General features: G+C 50.9%; 1 protein-coding gene across 1 annotated transcript; it reads right to left on the reverse strand.

The window, feature by feature from the left end:
- Positions 1 to 11,041: 11,041 nt before the first annotated feature.
- Positions 11,042 to 14,615, reverse strand: LOC123056710 (uncharacterized). Its single transcript, XM_044480008.1, has 5 exons — positions 14,424 to 14,615; positions 13,694 to 13,928; positions 11,539 to 11,633; positions 11,378 to 11,448; positions 11,042 to 11,301 (listed from the first exon to the last, which is right to left on the reverse strand). Coding segments are annotated over exons 1-5 (594 nt in total). The 3' UTR covers positions 11,042 to 11,300.
- Positions 14,616 to 14,936: the final 321 nt, after the last annotated feature.

Here is a 14,936-nt window from a genome sequence, read left to right on the forward strand (position 1 = left end):
AGCGACAAGGCAGGTTGAGACCACCTAGGAGAGAGGTGGGCCTGGCCCTGGTCGGCGTTCGCGGTTACTACAAGATAACACGTTTAACGAGATCTTGGTATTTGATCTGAGTCTGGCCACTGGCCTATACGCACTAACCATCAACACGGGGACAGTTATGAGCACTTGACGTCGTGGTATCAGCCGAAGCCTTCGTGACGTCAGCGACTAAGCGGCGCGCGCCGGGTTGGACCGCGTAACGCAACTTCCTTTGTAATGGAGGTTGCTAGGTCTGCTCTCCGGCCGCGTACGCAACATGCAGGTGTGCAGTGGGCGATGGGCCGAGACCCCTATGCCATAGGATTTAGACCGGCGTGCTGACCTCTCTGTTGTGCCTAGGTAGGGCTGCGACGTGTTGATCTTCCGAGGCCGGGCATTGTCGTGGTAACGATTTTGACAATAAAAGAGGGGTAGGATAAAGGAGCATGATCTATCGAGATGCATATGGGTGACACGGTGGTTTTAGCGAGTTCGGGCCTCTCACGGTGGAGATAACAACCCTACGTCTCGTGCTCCGGAGAGGCTTTGTTTTATCTTAGTATGTATCCGGAGATTACAATGAGAGGGGAACAGATCCCCGTAGTCCTGAGACTAATGGTGAAAAAGGGAGAGAGATGCCAGAAAAGAGCCCCCTAGTCTAGTGGTGGGGGGTGGCTTATATAGAGTGTGCCACCCCCTCACCCCTTATGTTACACGGTGGAGCATCATTGCCATAATGCCTGCCCAATAGCTACAAACCGTCATGCTGACTATTGGTCTTTGCATATCCAAGTGAGTTACACGGTCGAGTGGAATGAGCTCGTCGAGTGAAGTGTCGTGCTCCGAGTGGTTGTCGCCGTCTGAGTGATTTTAAGTTGTGGTACATCTAGACGGAAATCTGGCCCAGGGGCCCAGTACAGAGTATATACAGTGTCCATGGGTAGGGCCTTTAGGTCAGGCCAGTTACCCTACCCCCAATACATGTCCTCGACATTAGCCCCCGAATTGGTCGAGGTTGAGCGGGTCGAGTCGAGGTGAATTCCCAGATGAGTCGAGTGCTACGGAGGCACTTATGAACTCCCTCTGGTCACCCGACGATCTTATCTCCGCATGTTGCCTTGACGGATTCCAGACTGTATGGTGTGCGAGTGAAATGAGTTCAAACGGGTCCGCGGAGGAGCGTTAAACTCACCTTATAGCAATTTGTTTGGAGTGATTTGGAGCTGGTCCTGCATTGAGTAACTGATTACTCAGAATTTCTTCACGCCTGGAACATGTATTTTGTTGTTGTTTGGCCGTCACTCGGACCGGGCGGACCGTTCTGAGTGGATACCATTCCAGTGGGGGCACGCTGAGTGCACCCACTGGGTGTAGTCCCCGAGACTGCCGTCGACTGCGGGCAATCGGCGGGAGTCTTAGAGCCTGTCCTTTTTGTTGTTGTTCATCACTCGGACTGGTCAGGCTGTACCGAGTGGAGATTACTCCAGTGGGGGCACGCTGAGTGCACCCACTTGGTGTAGTCCCTGAGACCGCCGTGGACTGCGGGCAGTCGGCGGGGGTCTGAGAGAACTAAAAATCTTCTTAGCTGGTACTGATGAACTTGTTCTTTTCTGACTCGGAGGTCGAGTAATTCAGGAGCTGGTTTTGCATCGAGCAAAGTGTTTCTTTCCGAGTTCTCTTCCAGTGGGGGCACACTGAGTGCACCCACTGGGTGTAGTCTCCAAGCCTCTGTCGAACTAGATGAGCCTGGCAGAGGGTTTAAGTGTCCTGGTAAACCTCCACGCAGTCGACATGGTAAATATCTTTTTAGTCTGAAATTGAGTCAATCGGATGCATCTTCAGGTGCTTGACATGGTAAGTAAGCTCAACCTGGAGCTGAGTCAGTCGGACTGATCTTCGTGCACTCGGTATGGAATAAATTCAGCTTGGAACTCGGTCAAGCAGCTGAATCTTCGTGCTCTCAACACGGTGAATGAAATCGGCTTTGAAACTGATGACTGTAGAAAAAAGCTGGACACTCCAGGGAGTAATCATTCCAGTAGTACTTCTTATATTGACCGTTAAATTTTGCGTGAAAGGGGTATTTGTCCGAGTGGACGTGTTTCCCAACTGATCGGGGTATGTTGACCACAAGGAAAAACTTGGTGGCACTCGTATGTCTCCCGGAGGAGATAGACTAGTGGTCTGACATGGACGTGCCATGAAACCCGAGTGGCGAGGCTAGTGTGTGGGCTGACTCTCCGGAGAGATGCCACTCATTATCCCGGGGGAACACCAGCACATGCCATCTCTGAGTCCAAGTTTGTGAAACTGACGCCTTGGGGCCTAGGATAAGGGCCAAGTGTATCCGTAGAGGAGCGTCATTTTCACCCTTTTGCAGTATGAAGTTGACTTCAAGAAATGATTTGGGCGATCGTCCGAGTGGACAGTACTACCATTATAGATTTTCGGCGAACAAGCATGTATGGTCACAAAGATATTCCTGATGCGATCAATGGGTTGATCGAATGGGCATAACCCCTGAGGGCAACATGGTCAACGGCTGTGTGTAGCCCTCGAGTGATGCTCAAAAGAGGTAAGCTTGCTACAGAGTGTGATATGAGGTTGATCATATGAGTAACTTAGTCGTTCCTGTGCTGGGGGTGTAAATGACTTAGCTATAAAACAACTTAGTTGTCTGAAGGCGCACGAGTGGCCGAGTGGTGAAGATATGTTCAACCGAGTGGTGATGCACGGGGCAGCCGAGTGGCGAGGATGTGACCAACCGATAGGCGACGTGCGAGACGGCCGAGTGGTGATGAGGTGACCAACCGAGAGGTGACGCGCGGAGCGGCCGAGTGGTGATGAGGTGATCAACCGAGAGGTGACGCACGGAGCAGCCGAGTGGTGACGAGGTGACCAATTGATATGCGACGCGCGGGGCGGCCGAGTGATAATGAGGTGACCAACCGAGTGACGACGCGCGAGGTGGCCAAGGGGCGATGATGTGTACAACCGAGTGATGACGCGCGGGGCGGTCGAGTGGTGAAGACGTGCACAACCGAGTGACGACGCGCGGAGCGGTCGAGTCGTGATGTGTGAGGTGGTCGAATGATGAAGACGTGCACAACTGAGTGACGACGCCCGGAGCGGCCGAGTCATGATGTGCGAGGTATTCGAATGATGAAGACGGGCACAACTGAGTGGCAACGCGCGGGGCGGCCGAGTGGTGATGAGATGATCAACCGATGGCGACGCGCGGGGCGGTCGAGTGGTGATGAGGTGACCAACCGAGTAGCGACGCGCGGGGCGGCCGAGTGGTGATGAGGTGACCAATTGATATGCGACACGCAGGGCGGCCGAGTGATAATGAGGTGACCAACCGAGTGGCGACACGCGAGGTGGCCGAGGGACGATGATGTGTACAACCGAGTGACGACGCACGGGGCGGTCGAGTGGTGAAGACGTGCACAATCGAGTGACGACGCGCGGAGCGGTCGAGTCGTGATGTGTGAGGTGGTCGAATGATGAAGACGTGCACAACTGAGTGGCGACACGCGGAGCGACCGAGTCATGATGTGCGAGGTGGTCGAATGATGAAGACGTGCACAACTGAGTGGCAACGCGCGGGGCTGCCGAGTGGTGAGGACGTGCACAACCGAGTGGACAACGCGCGGGGCGGCCGAGTGGTGAAGACGTGCACAACCGAGTGGCGACGCGCGGGGCGGTCGAGTGAGGATGCGCGAGGTGGCCGAGTGAAGGACTAAGTGTCCAGCCAAGTGGCTGAAATGGTCTTCGAAGGACTTGGCCGGATGCTTTCGAAGCTAATGTAGCGATGAGGTCGGCGTAGTGCGGTTGCGACACAACAAAACCGGCGTGACAACTGAGTCTGAGTAGGAATGAAGATGGCGTGCAGAGCGTCTGGGTGGTTATAAAACTTGTCAAAGTGGCGGATCAAATGTACTTGTTGAAGTGAAGGATCTGACTGGTGATGAAGTACTCGACTACTCAGGAGAGTGTCATTCCAAATGAGATGCAGCCCCCGAGTGCGGCATAGCCCCCAAGCGTACTACAGGCTTCGACAAACGGACATGTCGGAATACGAGAAATATAGTTTTGAATGGATGATTTGCAATTCATTGAGTCGGACTCGGGTAAAGATGAGGAGAAGCTTCCGAGTGATGCTCGAAAGAGGCAAACTCGCAAAAGAGTGAAGTGTGTGAAGTTTAATTATAAAAGGGACTTATCTGTCTCATGCCTGACGAGGTCTATATCATTGATACGATGAAGAGGATTCCATAGAGGGGTTGGTCGGATGTGTTTGAAGTCAACAGAGCGACAATGTCAGTGTTGTGGTGTGCTAGAACCGGTACGGTGACCGAGTCCGGGCAGCGATGAAGTTGGCGCATAGGGTCGTCAAGTGATCGCGTAACTTGTGTAAAAAATGGAACAAGCCAACGAAATAATTTCTCGAGGAAATTTGATGTGTTGAAATAATTTGTGTGAATAACACCCATAGACACCCGTTGGGAGTGCAAGGGACTTGCTGGTTAACCAGCAAGAGTCTGAAAGATTAAAGGATCTGTTCAAACTTATCAAAGTGTTGGCTCAAATAAAACGGAAGTGTAGTGTTTCGACTGAGTTGCAGCCCCGGAGGACCGATGCAAACTCGAAATGAAGAACACATGGTGTTCGTGAATGATGTATGCGAAAGAATGGAAGTTGGACTCGGGTGAAAATAAGCAGCCGAGCATAGAGGTACACTTGGTGGTGTAGCTTCCGAGTGAATGTGATGTGTGAATTACGGGACACTCGGGAAGACGGAAATAACAGAATGTAAAATGACTTAGCTGTCTGAAGGCGCGGGAGTGGCCGAGTGGTGACGAGGCGATGGTGACAGTCGACCTTCGTCTCGGTGTCCTTGCGGATAGGGATGGAGCACACATTATACTTGTGATGCAGCTCCTTGAGTTAGAGGTTTGCTCTTGTCTCAGTCGGATTTTGGCTACTTAGGCGAGTCCTTGGACTACAGCTAAGCCTCCGAGTGGGAGGCTTGCTCTCCACTCGGTAGGATTTCAAACACTTTGGCGAGTACTGGACTGCAGCTAAGCCCCCGAGTTGGAGGTTTGCTCTCCACTCGGTAGGATTTTTTTTCAGACTTAGGCGAGTACTGGATTGCAGCTAAGCTCCCGAGTGGGAGGTTTTCTCTCCACTCAGTAGGATTTTTTTTTCAAACTTAGGCGAGCACTGGACTGCAGCTAAGCCCCCGAGTGGGAGGTTTGCTCTCCACTCGGTAGGATTTTTTCAAACTTAGGCGAGTACTGGACTGCAGCTAAGCCCCCGAGAGGGAGGTTTGCTCTCCACTCGGTAGGATTTTTTCAAACTTAGGCGAGTACTGGACTGCAGCTAAGCCCCCGAGTGGGAGGTTTGCTCTCCACTCGGTAGGATTTTTTTTCAAACTTAGGCGAGTACTGGACTGCAGCTAAGCCCCCGGGTGGGAGGTTTGCTCTCCACTCGGTAGGATTTTTTTCAAACTTAGGCGAGTACTGGACTACAGCTAAGCCCCCCGAGTGGGAGGTTTGCTCTCCACTCGGTAGGATTTTTTTCAAACTTAGGCGAGTACTGGACTACAGCTAAGCCCCCGAGTGGGAGGTTCGCTCTCCACTCGGTAGGATTTTTTCAAACTTAGACGAGTACTGGACTGCAGCTAAGCCCCCGAGTGGGAGGTTTGCTCTCCACTTAGTAGGATTTTTTCAAACTTTGGCGAGTACTGGACTGCAGCTAAGCCCCCGAGTGGGAGATTTGCTCTCCACACGATAGGATTTTTTGAACTTAGGTGAAAAAGATTCGCAGCTAAGTCATCCACTGGGGGATGCCGAGTGGTGATGAGGTGACCAACCGAGTGGCAACGCGTGGGGCGGCCGAGTGGTGATGAGGTGACCAACCGATGGCGACGCGCGGGGCGGCCGAATGGTTATGAGGTGACCAACCGATGGCGACGCGCGTGGCGGCCGAATGGTTATGAGGTGACCAACCGAGTGGCGACGCGCGGAGCGGCCGAGTGGTGATGAGGTGACCAACCGAATGGCGACGCGCGGGGTGGCCGAGTGGTGATGAGGTAACCAACCGAGTGGCGACGCACGGGGCGGCCGAGTGGTGATGAGGTGACCAACCGAGTGGCGACGCGCGGGGCGGCCGAGTGGTGATGAGGTGACCATCCGATGACGACGCGCGGGGCGGCCGAGTGGTGATGAGGTGACCAACCGATGGCAACGCACGGGGCGGCCGAGTGGTTATGAGGTGATCAACCGAGTGGGGACGCGCGGGGCGGCCGAGTGGTGATGAGGTGACCAACCGATGGCGACACGCGGGGCGGCCGACTGGTTATGAGGTGACCAACCGATGGCGACGCGCGGGGCGGCCGAATGGTTATGAGGTGACCAACCGAGTGGCGATGCGCAGAGGGACCGACTGATGATGAGGTGACCAACCGACGGCGGCTGAGTGGCGATGGGCGGGACGTCCGAGTGAAGTAGACGCGTCCGGTGGAGTGGCGACGAGTGGGCGTCCGAGCGAAGTAGACGCGTTCCGCGAAGTGGCGACGTGCGGGCGTCCGAATAAAGTAGACGCGTTCCACGGAGTGACGAGGCGCGGGGCGTCCGAGTGAAGTAGACGCGTCCCACGAAGTGGCGTTGCACGGAATGACCAGGCGCGGGATGTCCGAATGAAGTAGGCACGTCCCGCGGAGTGATGACGCAGTGGACAGTCAAGTGTTGAAGACGCGTCCAGCAGCTGAGCGACGGTGCGCGGGCGGCGTTGAGTGACGAAGCGGGCGGCTATCATGCTTCGTGGCTCGGTGGAGCCAGGCCGCCAGCCAACTTGACAGACGCTCAGCCCGCGACTCTTCACTGGAGCAGCACTCGGTCACTGGCGCGAAGGCTGCCGTTGATTAGCTGACTCGGCGCAGGAATCCCATGTTGTCGATTGCTGCGTCTCTCCGCTCGGGGCCACCAGAAAGACGAAGAAGACGTTAGGATGCATTGATGGAGTTGCCCATATCCAGGACATGTACGTGCATGCAGGAGGGGTTAATTAGCGGTAATTAAGCAAAATGCGTTACCGTTCGTGCATGTAAGGGAAGTTTCCTTCTTCCATGGGCCATTTATCTCCCTGCCGATTTATTGCCGCATCGTGGCCTTGTGCCCTGACTGCGGACGTTGCAGCAGGCTAGCAGACGCCGGCGGGAGGAGCCGCTGCGCATGGCGGGCGCGGCCAGCCCTGACACCTGCGCCGCGTCGGGCCAGCGCCACTACCGCGGAAGCCACGGCGGCGCCGCGACGCCTGTAGGAGCGCTCGCCGTTTGCGGGTAGCGTGACCGGCCTCCGACAGATGCGCCGTGTGGAGCACACCGTCCATGCGGCGCCCTGCCGTGCTGGAAGCCGGGCAGATGGTCGAAGAGACCATGGTCAAGTAGACGGTCGAGGGAAGGAGCGGGCCGACGATGATGGAGTCGATGGAGCGGTTGCAGAGGACGTAGACTTCCCCGAACATCCGTGCAGGAGCCGGATCGTCGGTCGAGACTGCCTGGAAGAAGAAAAGGAGGTCATTCCGAAGGGCGTCATGCAGCATGCCGCGTCAGGCCATCGGGAAGATGAGGTGGTCTTCCTCCACGCTTAGTGCCCTTTCTTCTTCTTGCTGTCGATCCATGATCGATCATGCATGCCCATAGTGTTGAGTAAAAGATGTACTTTACCTGACGCTTCATAAGCTCCCTGTAGAGATGAACAGTATGTGATATATCAAAGAAAAGCAAATATAGATGAAAAAAAACCATTTGCATCATGGCTCGATAGACGACAGCTCCATGGTAGGCGCCAACTGTCGTGGTAACGATTCCGACAATAAAAGGGGTAGGATAAAGGAGCATGATCTATCGAGATGCATATGGGTGACACGGTGGTTTTAGCGAGTTCGGGCCTCTCACGGTGGAGATAACAACCCTACGTCTCGTGCTTCGGAGAGGCTTTATTTCATCTTAGTATGTATCCGGAGATTACAATGAGAGGGGAACAGATCCCCGTAGTCTTGAGACTAATAGTGAAAAAGAGAGAGAGATGCCAGAAAAGAGCCCCCTAGTCTAGTGGTGGGGGTGGCTTATATAGAGTGCGCCACCCTCTCACCCTTTATGTTACACGGTGGAGCATCAATGCCATAATGCCTGCCCAATAGCTACAAACCGTCATGCTGACTATTGGTCTTTGCATATCCGAGTGAGTTACACGGTCGAGTGGAATGAGCTCGTCGAGTGAAGTGTCATGCTCCGAGTGGTTGTCGCCGTCCGAGTGATTTTAAGTTGTGGTACATCTGGACGGCCATCTGGCCCAGTACAGAGTATACGGTGTCCATGGGTAGGGCCTTTAGGTCAGGCCTGTTACCCTACCCCCAATACATGTCCTTGTCAGGCATGACCCAGAAAAGTGTGTCCGGATAAAGGGGATCGAGCGTGTCCGGATAAAGTGTGTCCGGCAGGGAAGTTGATCTATTCGAATAGCCGTGTCCCTCGGTAAAAGGACGACCCGGAGTTGTACCTTGACCTTATGACAACTATAACCAGATACTTAATAAAACACACCCTTCCAAGTGCCAGATACAACCGGTGATCGCTCTCTCACAGGGCGATGAAGGGAGGATCATCGGTTAGGATTATGCTATGCGATGATACTGGGTGAACTTACCCATCTACTCTCTTCTGCTGCTGCAAGATGGAGGTTACCAGAAGCGTAGTCTTCGATAGGACTAGCTATCCCCCTCTTATTCCGGCATTCTGCAGTTCAGTCCACATATGGTAGCCTTTTCCATTTGATACCAATGCATACATATGTAGTGTAGCTCCTTACTTGCGAGTACTTCGGATGAGTACTCATGGTTGCTTTACTCCCCCCTTTTCCCCCTTCCTATACCCAATTGCTGCGACCAGACGTTGGAGCCCAAGAGCCAGATGCCACCGTCGACGACTACTACTACTACACTGGAGGTACCTACTACTACGTGCAGCCCACTAACGACGACCAGGAGTAACTTAGGAGGATCCTAGGCAGGAGGCCTGCGCCTCTTTCGATCTGTATCCCAGTTTGTGCTAGCCTTTTTAAGGCAAACTTGTTTAACTTATGTCTGTACTCAGATATTGTTGCTTCCGCTGACTCGTCTATAATCGAGCTCTTGTATTCGAGCCTTCGAGGCCCCTGGCTTGTAATATGATGCTTGTATGACTTATTTTATTTGTAGAGTTGTGTTGTGATATCTTCCTGTGAGTCCCTGATCTTGATCGTACACGTTTGCGTGTATAATTAGTGTACGGTCAAATCAGGGGCGTCACAGCACCACACTGGAATTGCTACAATGGAAGGCAGAGAATGGTGTATCTGACAAGGGATTTGGAAAGTTGCTGCTAATGATAAAGAATATGCTTCCAAAGGACAACGAATTGCCCGAGAGTACGTACAAAGCAAAGAAGGCTGTCTGCCCTCTAGGGTTAGAGGTGCAGAAGATACATGCATGCCCTAATGATTGCATCGTCTACCGCGGTGAGTACGAGGATTTGAACGCTTGCCCGGTATGCGGTGCATTGCGCTATAAGATCAGCCGCGATGACCCTGGTGATGTCGAGGGCGAGCGCCCCAGGAAGAAGATTCCTACCAAGGTGATGTGGTATGCTCCTATAATACCACAGTTGAAACGTTTGTTCCAAAACAAAGAGCATGCCAAGGCGATGCGATGGCACAGAGAAGACCGTAAGAAACACGGAAAGTTGAGAGTACCCGTTGACGGGTCGCAGTGGAGAAAAATCGAAAGAAAGTACGGGAAGGAGTTTGCAGATGACGCAAGGAACGTATGGTTTGGTCTAAGCACAGATGGCATTAATCCTTTTGGGGAGCAGAGCAGCAACCATAGCACCTGGCCTGTGACTCTATGTTTGTATAACCTTCCTCCTTGGTTGTGCATGAAGCGGAAGTTCATTATGATGCCAGTGCTCATCCAAGGCCCTAAGCAACCCGGCAACGACATTGATGTGTACCTAAGGCCATTAGTTGAAGAACTCTTACAACTGTGGAATGGAACAGGTGTACGTGCGTGGGATGAGCACATGGGGGAAGAATTTGACCTATAGGCGTTGCTGTTCGTGACCATCAATGATTGGCCTGCTCTCAGTAACCTTTCAGGACAGACAAATAAGGGATACCGCGCAAGCACGCACTGTTTGGACGATACTGACAGTATATATTTGGCTAATTGTAAGAAGAATGTGTACCTGGGACTCAGGGTGGACACGGTCCGGGCCGGTCCGGTCCCGGTCCGAGCCGCCACTTGGACCGGCCGCCGGCGTCCGGTCCGGACCGGACCGAGCTATCCAACGAGCTCCTTTTCTGGGACCGGACCGTTTGGGGGCCAGCTCGGTCAAGCCCGAGAGGACCGAATGGACCGGCCCATCACCTTGCCTGGCAGACTGTATTTTGCTGCGTATAGGTCATATTTAGCTGTTGTTTATGTAGTTGCAGGTAGCTGCCGATCGCACGATCCATCCCATGACCTGGTCTTGAGCAAAACTAGCTAAGCTACTGACTGTACGTGGACATATGCATGCTGCCGGTCCTATTATTCAGAGAAGGAGCAAAGTGTATGCTAGAACATGCAACAGACTAGTCATCAGTTTAGGCATCTGTTGTTTTTGGAGAGTAAATAAAGCAAAAGTGCAACAACAAGTAGATAAGTTTAGCTACTGTTTAGGCATCACATAGTGACAAGCTTACGAATGGATGTAATATGATAAGTCATCACTCCTCACTACATTTTCAGGTAAGTTTGGACAGGAACAGCAGATATATCACATCCACAAACAATTCATTTGGACAGCAGGCACTGGACTAAATTTGGACAGTAAAAATAACTACATTCGGACAGCATTTCCTTTGTTTTTTGGACATCAAAACAACTGATTTTGACAGCAAACATATCACAAATCAGGTTAAGCAACACAAATACCACATCCACAAACATAATGTCTTATCATCATTGAACGACACGATTACAAACTTGCAATGACAATTTCAAGTCCATGTCAATTGGCAAGTTGAACATAACACAAATGAGAGGTTCATCTCCAAGCTAGTTGTGACATTTCACAGTTCATGACTTGACAAGTTCGAACATAACCCAAATGCAAAAGTAGCCTTCCCATGAGAAAGATCACTTTGACATTCGTCTCCAAAATAGCAAGATCAAGATCAACATCCACATGATGAGTGTCTACAAGATAAGCAACATTCACATAAATAATGTTTGGTATCGTATACCAAGTGAAACATGTAGGAAGAATTGTTACCAATCGTTGATCTCCTCCACGATGGGTAACTTGATGGTTTCAACATCATCCTCTTCATTCTCATCCCTCGGCTACAAGTGTGGAAGTTCGACAAATGCTCACATCACAACAAGACCAAAAAAGAAAGAAAGAAAAAGGTAAGGAAAAGATGGCAAACATACCACCAGATTCAAGTCAACGTGAGCACCCTTTATATAACTTGCACCACAAACTAATGCCTCCACCATAACCGGTTTTAACGAACTCCTGTAGTCATCTAATACACACAAGTAGACAAACTAGTTTGAGGATGAGAACTTGACAAGTTTATATCCAAAGTTCATTAGTACGAGTTGACATACCTAAAATCCTTCCGGTCGTGCTGAAGGTAGATTCTGAAGACACGGAGGTAGCCGGGATAGTAAGGAACCTCCTGGCTATCTTGGCCATAATTGGGCTTCACCCATTTCCTTGTAGTGGTCACTATCACTAGTCATTGCACGTTTGATTGCAAGCTTGACACCAACAATGTATGGATAGAAGATGTTCGAAGTGGGATATAAACTTCCTGAAAATGCATTTGTCACCTCAGCCAAACTCTCAAGTAATGGAGAGATAAGGTCATACATGTCCCACTCTGCGTTTGTCGGCGTCCAAGCATAGTTGGCATTGGAACCAGCATGAGAGGTCAAGGCTTCCTTATAATCACGGGCAGTGCTAATCATCTTATAGGTTGAACTCCACCTTCTTTTACAATCCAGGTGTAAATGATTACCAACTTTGACACCCAAGCTTTTGCAAGTGGCAACAAAAGCATGGAGACGAGAAGGTGACCTCTTGAAGTACTTCACCGTCTCTCTCAAGCTGTTTATCAAATTATCTAAGACCTCCGTCCCATCTTGCACGACCAAGTTGAGGATGTGTGCACAACAACGGATATGAAAATACTGTCCTTCGAAGTCATTACCTACAATAGACAACTTTTATATGAGCAAAAACAGCAAGCATGTGAGCAAATATAGCAAGCATGTGAGCAAAAACAGCAAACATGTGGGCAAAAACAGCAAGCATATGAGCACAAAGAGCTTCTATATGAGCATAGCAACAAGCATATGAGCAAAAACAACAAGCATATGTGTAAAAACAGAATGCATACAAGCATACCTCTCCGAAACAAGAACTTGGCCTTCAAAGCATCGACTGCACCATCATTGTTTGAAGCGTTGTCAAGTGTGACGGACATTATTTTGGTCTCAATATTCCATTCTGCCACACAAGCATAGAGAGCATCCGCAATGACATTTCCAGAGTGAGGAGGGTCCAACTCTATGAAAGCAAGAACACGGGTTTGCATATTCCAATTCCCATCTATGTAGTGTGCAACCACACACATGTAAGATAAGGTTTGGTTGCTTGTCCACAAATCTGTAGTTAGACATATGGAGCTCACACCCTTTAGGACAGATTTAAGCACCTCTTTTTCTTTCTTGTAGACCCTCATGCACTCGGCTCGTATTGCCTTCCTTCCAATGGGTTTATAATTTGGATTCATGCACTTCATTAGAATGTTGAACCACTCATGTTCAACCATTCTAAATGAATACTCATGCACACATATCATCTTAGCAATAAGCTCCTTCACAATTCCTTGGTCATACTCAATAGAGGGGTGCATTGTTGGACCACTTGCTGTACCATTGATTTTGCGCAATTCCAGAGTTGTTTGGATGGCATCCCTAGCCATCTTGGCCTTGTAATTCTTACATTTTAAATGATGCCTTCCAATAGTTGAGGTGCTGCCACCTTGCGTATACGCATACTTCTTATCAATACAATAATTACAAACAGCCTTCAACACAATCTCTCCAGTCTTCTCATCTGGCTCCTTGACCTTGTGAAAATGGGCCCAAACATTGGATGACGTCCTAACGGGAGCATTGGCTCTTGGCCTCTTGTTCTTTTTCCTTTTCCTTTCTCTTGCCTCCTCCTCACTAGAGACAACATGCACAAGTGATTCCTCGGACATAGTGTCACCTTCCAGTTCATCTGCTGATTCCTTATACCCCTCTGATGTATCATCATCCGACATATCAGCACCCGCTTGCAATGGCGGAACCACAAACAGATTCTGCTCCTCATATTCCTTGTCCTTGTCCTCATCCATGTCCTCGTCCTCGTCGTCCTCCTCCTTCTCCTCGTCCTCTACCACAATAGTAGATGCATGAGGCAGCTCGGAGCCAGTTGCCGAGCCGGAGGCAGCGGCTTCCGCGGCACGCACGCCGGCACCGGTGCGGTCGGGGAGACGCGGAGGAGGCGGAGGGTGTTTTTTTAACCTACAAATTAACTCTCCCATTGGGGCATTGGGAAAGTCTTTCGCCTTCTTAATCTGCACCTTAGGTTTGCTCTTCTTCCTCGGAACTAGAGGAGGCAGCGCCGAATCTTGCCTAATTAGGTAATTCAAGCTCTTTTCCTTTGCCTTTGCCTTCCCATTCTCCTTACCAGCACCCTTCGGCTTCCCATTCTCCTTACCAGCACCCTTTCCCTTCTCATTCCCCTTCTCCTTCACCATTCTCTACAAAAAAAACAGCACATAAGATCTACAGTCAGTACATCAACCATCAAGTGCAAATAATTCATCTTCTTCTTGTTGTAGCATAGAAAACCTCGTTCTGCACATACTGTCTACTCTCCAGAACTACATCTCCTGACCAAACGTGTTAAATCAGCTAGTACTAGTGCAAACAAACATATAGTCATCTAGCAATAGTGCATAATCAAGCATTTTTTCAGAAACTATTGTCACTTTTCAGTATAATCTCTTGACTAAAGTTTGCTGTTGAAACACTACATCTACTGAAACTATTACATTAGTTCATAAAATTCAGAAACTCTAGATACATTAGTTCAGAAAATTCAGAAACTGTTACATAAGTTCAGAAAATTCAGAAACTCTTACATAAGTTCAGAAAATTCAGAAAGTTTCTTGTTCAAACACTAGATCTCTAGATCACCTATCTAAGTTCAGCACTGAATCATCTCAGTTTGGCGGGGTTACAGGTCAGGTTACCTCTTCCTCTTCGTGGCGCTCGGCGAGGAACCAGGGAAGACGGGACCGATGGCGTGCTGGCCTTGCTGCGTCCCCGACGTACACGTGCTCCTCCAGCTCGTACTCGGACGAGATGGCACCGTCGATGAAGGGGAGAGGCCGCGGGCGATGGCGCCGTAGATGAAGGGGAGAGGCCGCCGGCGATGGCGCCATCGATGAAGGGGAGAGGCCGCGGGCGATGGCGCCGTCGATGAAGGGGAGAAGCCGTGGGCGATGGCGCCGTCGATGAAGGGTTAGGGTTTGGGATTGGAGAGGAGGAGGCACTGTGAGGAGAGGAGAGCGAGGGGAGGGGGGGAGGGGGAATGGAACGAGGGGAGGGGGTTCGCTCGATGCCTCGATCTGTCCAGCCAGATGGGCCTTGCTGCGCCAGCGGTCCGCTCGGTCGGCCCGGTTAAAGACCGGACCGGACCAAACTTTTTGCGGTCTGTATTTCTGGGCCCGGCCCGTCCTGTTTTTCTACCGGGCCTGGACCGT

This window comes from Triticum aestivum, chromosome 3A, assembly GCF_018294505.1.
Source record: "Triticum aestivum cultivar Chinese Spring chromosome 3A, IWGSC CS RefSeq v2.1, whole genome shotgun sequence".
Lineage (NCBI taxonomy): Eukaryota > Viridiplantae > Streptophyta > Magnoliopsida > Poales > Poaceae > Triticum > Triticum aestivum.

What these genes read in the sequence shown, in the direction of transcription:
- LOC123056710 (XM_044480008.1), bottom strand. Translation starts at nt 14,615, where the DNA reads ATGGCGCCATCGCCGGCGGCCTCTCCCCTTCATCTACGGCGCCATCGC. An exon ending in AGCGCCACGAAGAGGAAGAG is followed by an intron (nt 13,929 to 14,423) that starts GTAACCTGACCT and finishes TTTTTTTTGTAG; the next exon opens with AGAATGGTGAAGGAGAAGGG. An exon ending in CCCAATGGGAGAGTTAATTT is followed by an intron (nt 11,634 to 13,693) that starts GTAGGTTAAAAA and finishes TGTGTGTATTAG; the next exon opens with ATGACTACAGGAGTTCGTTA.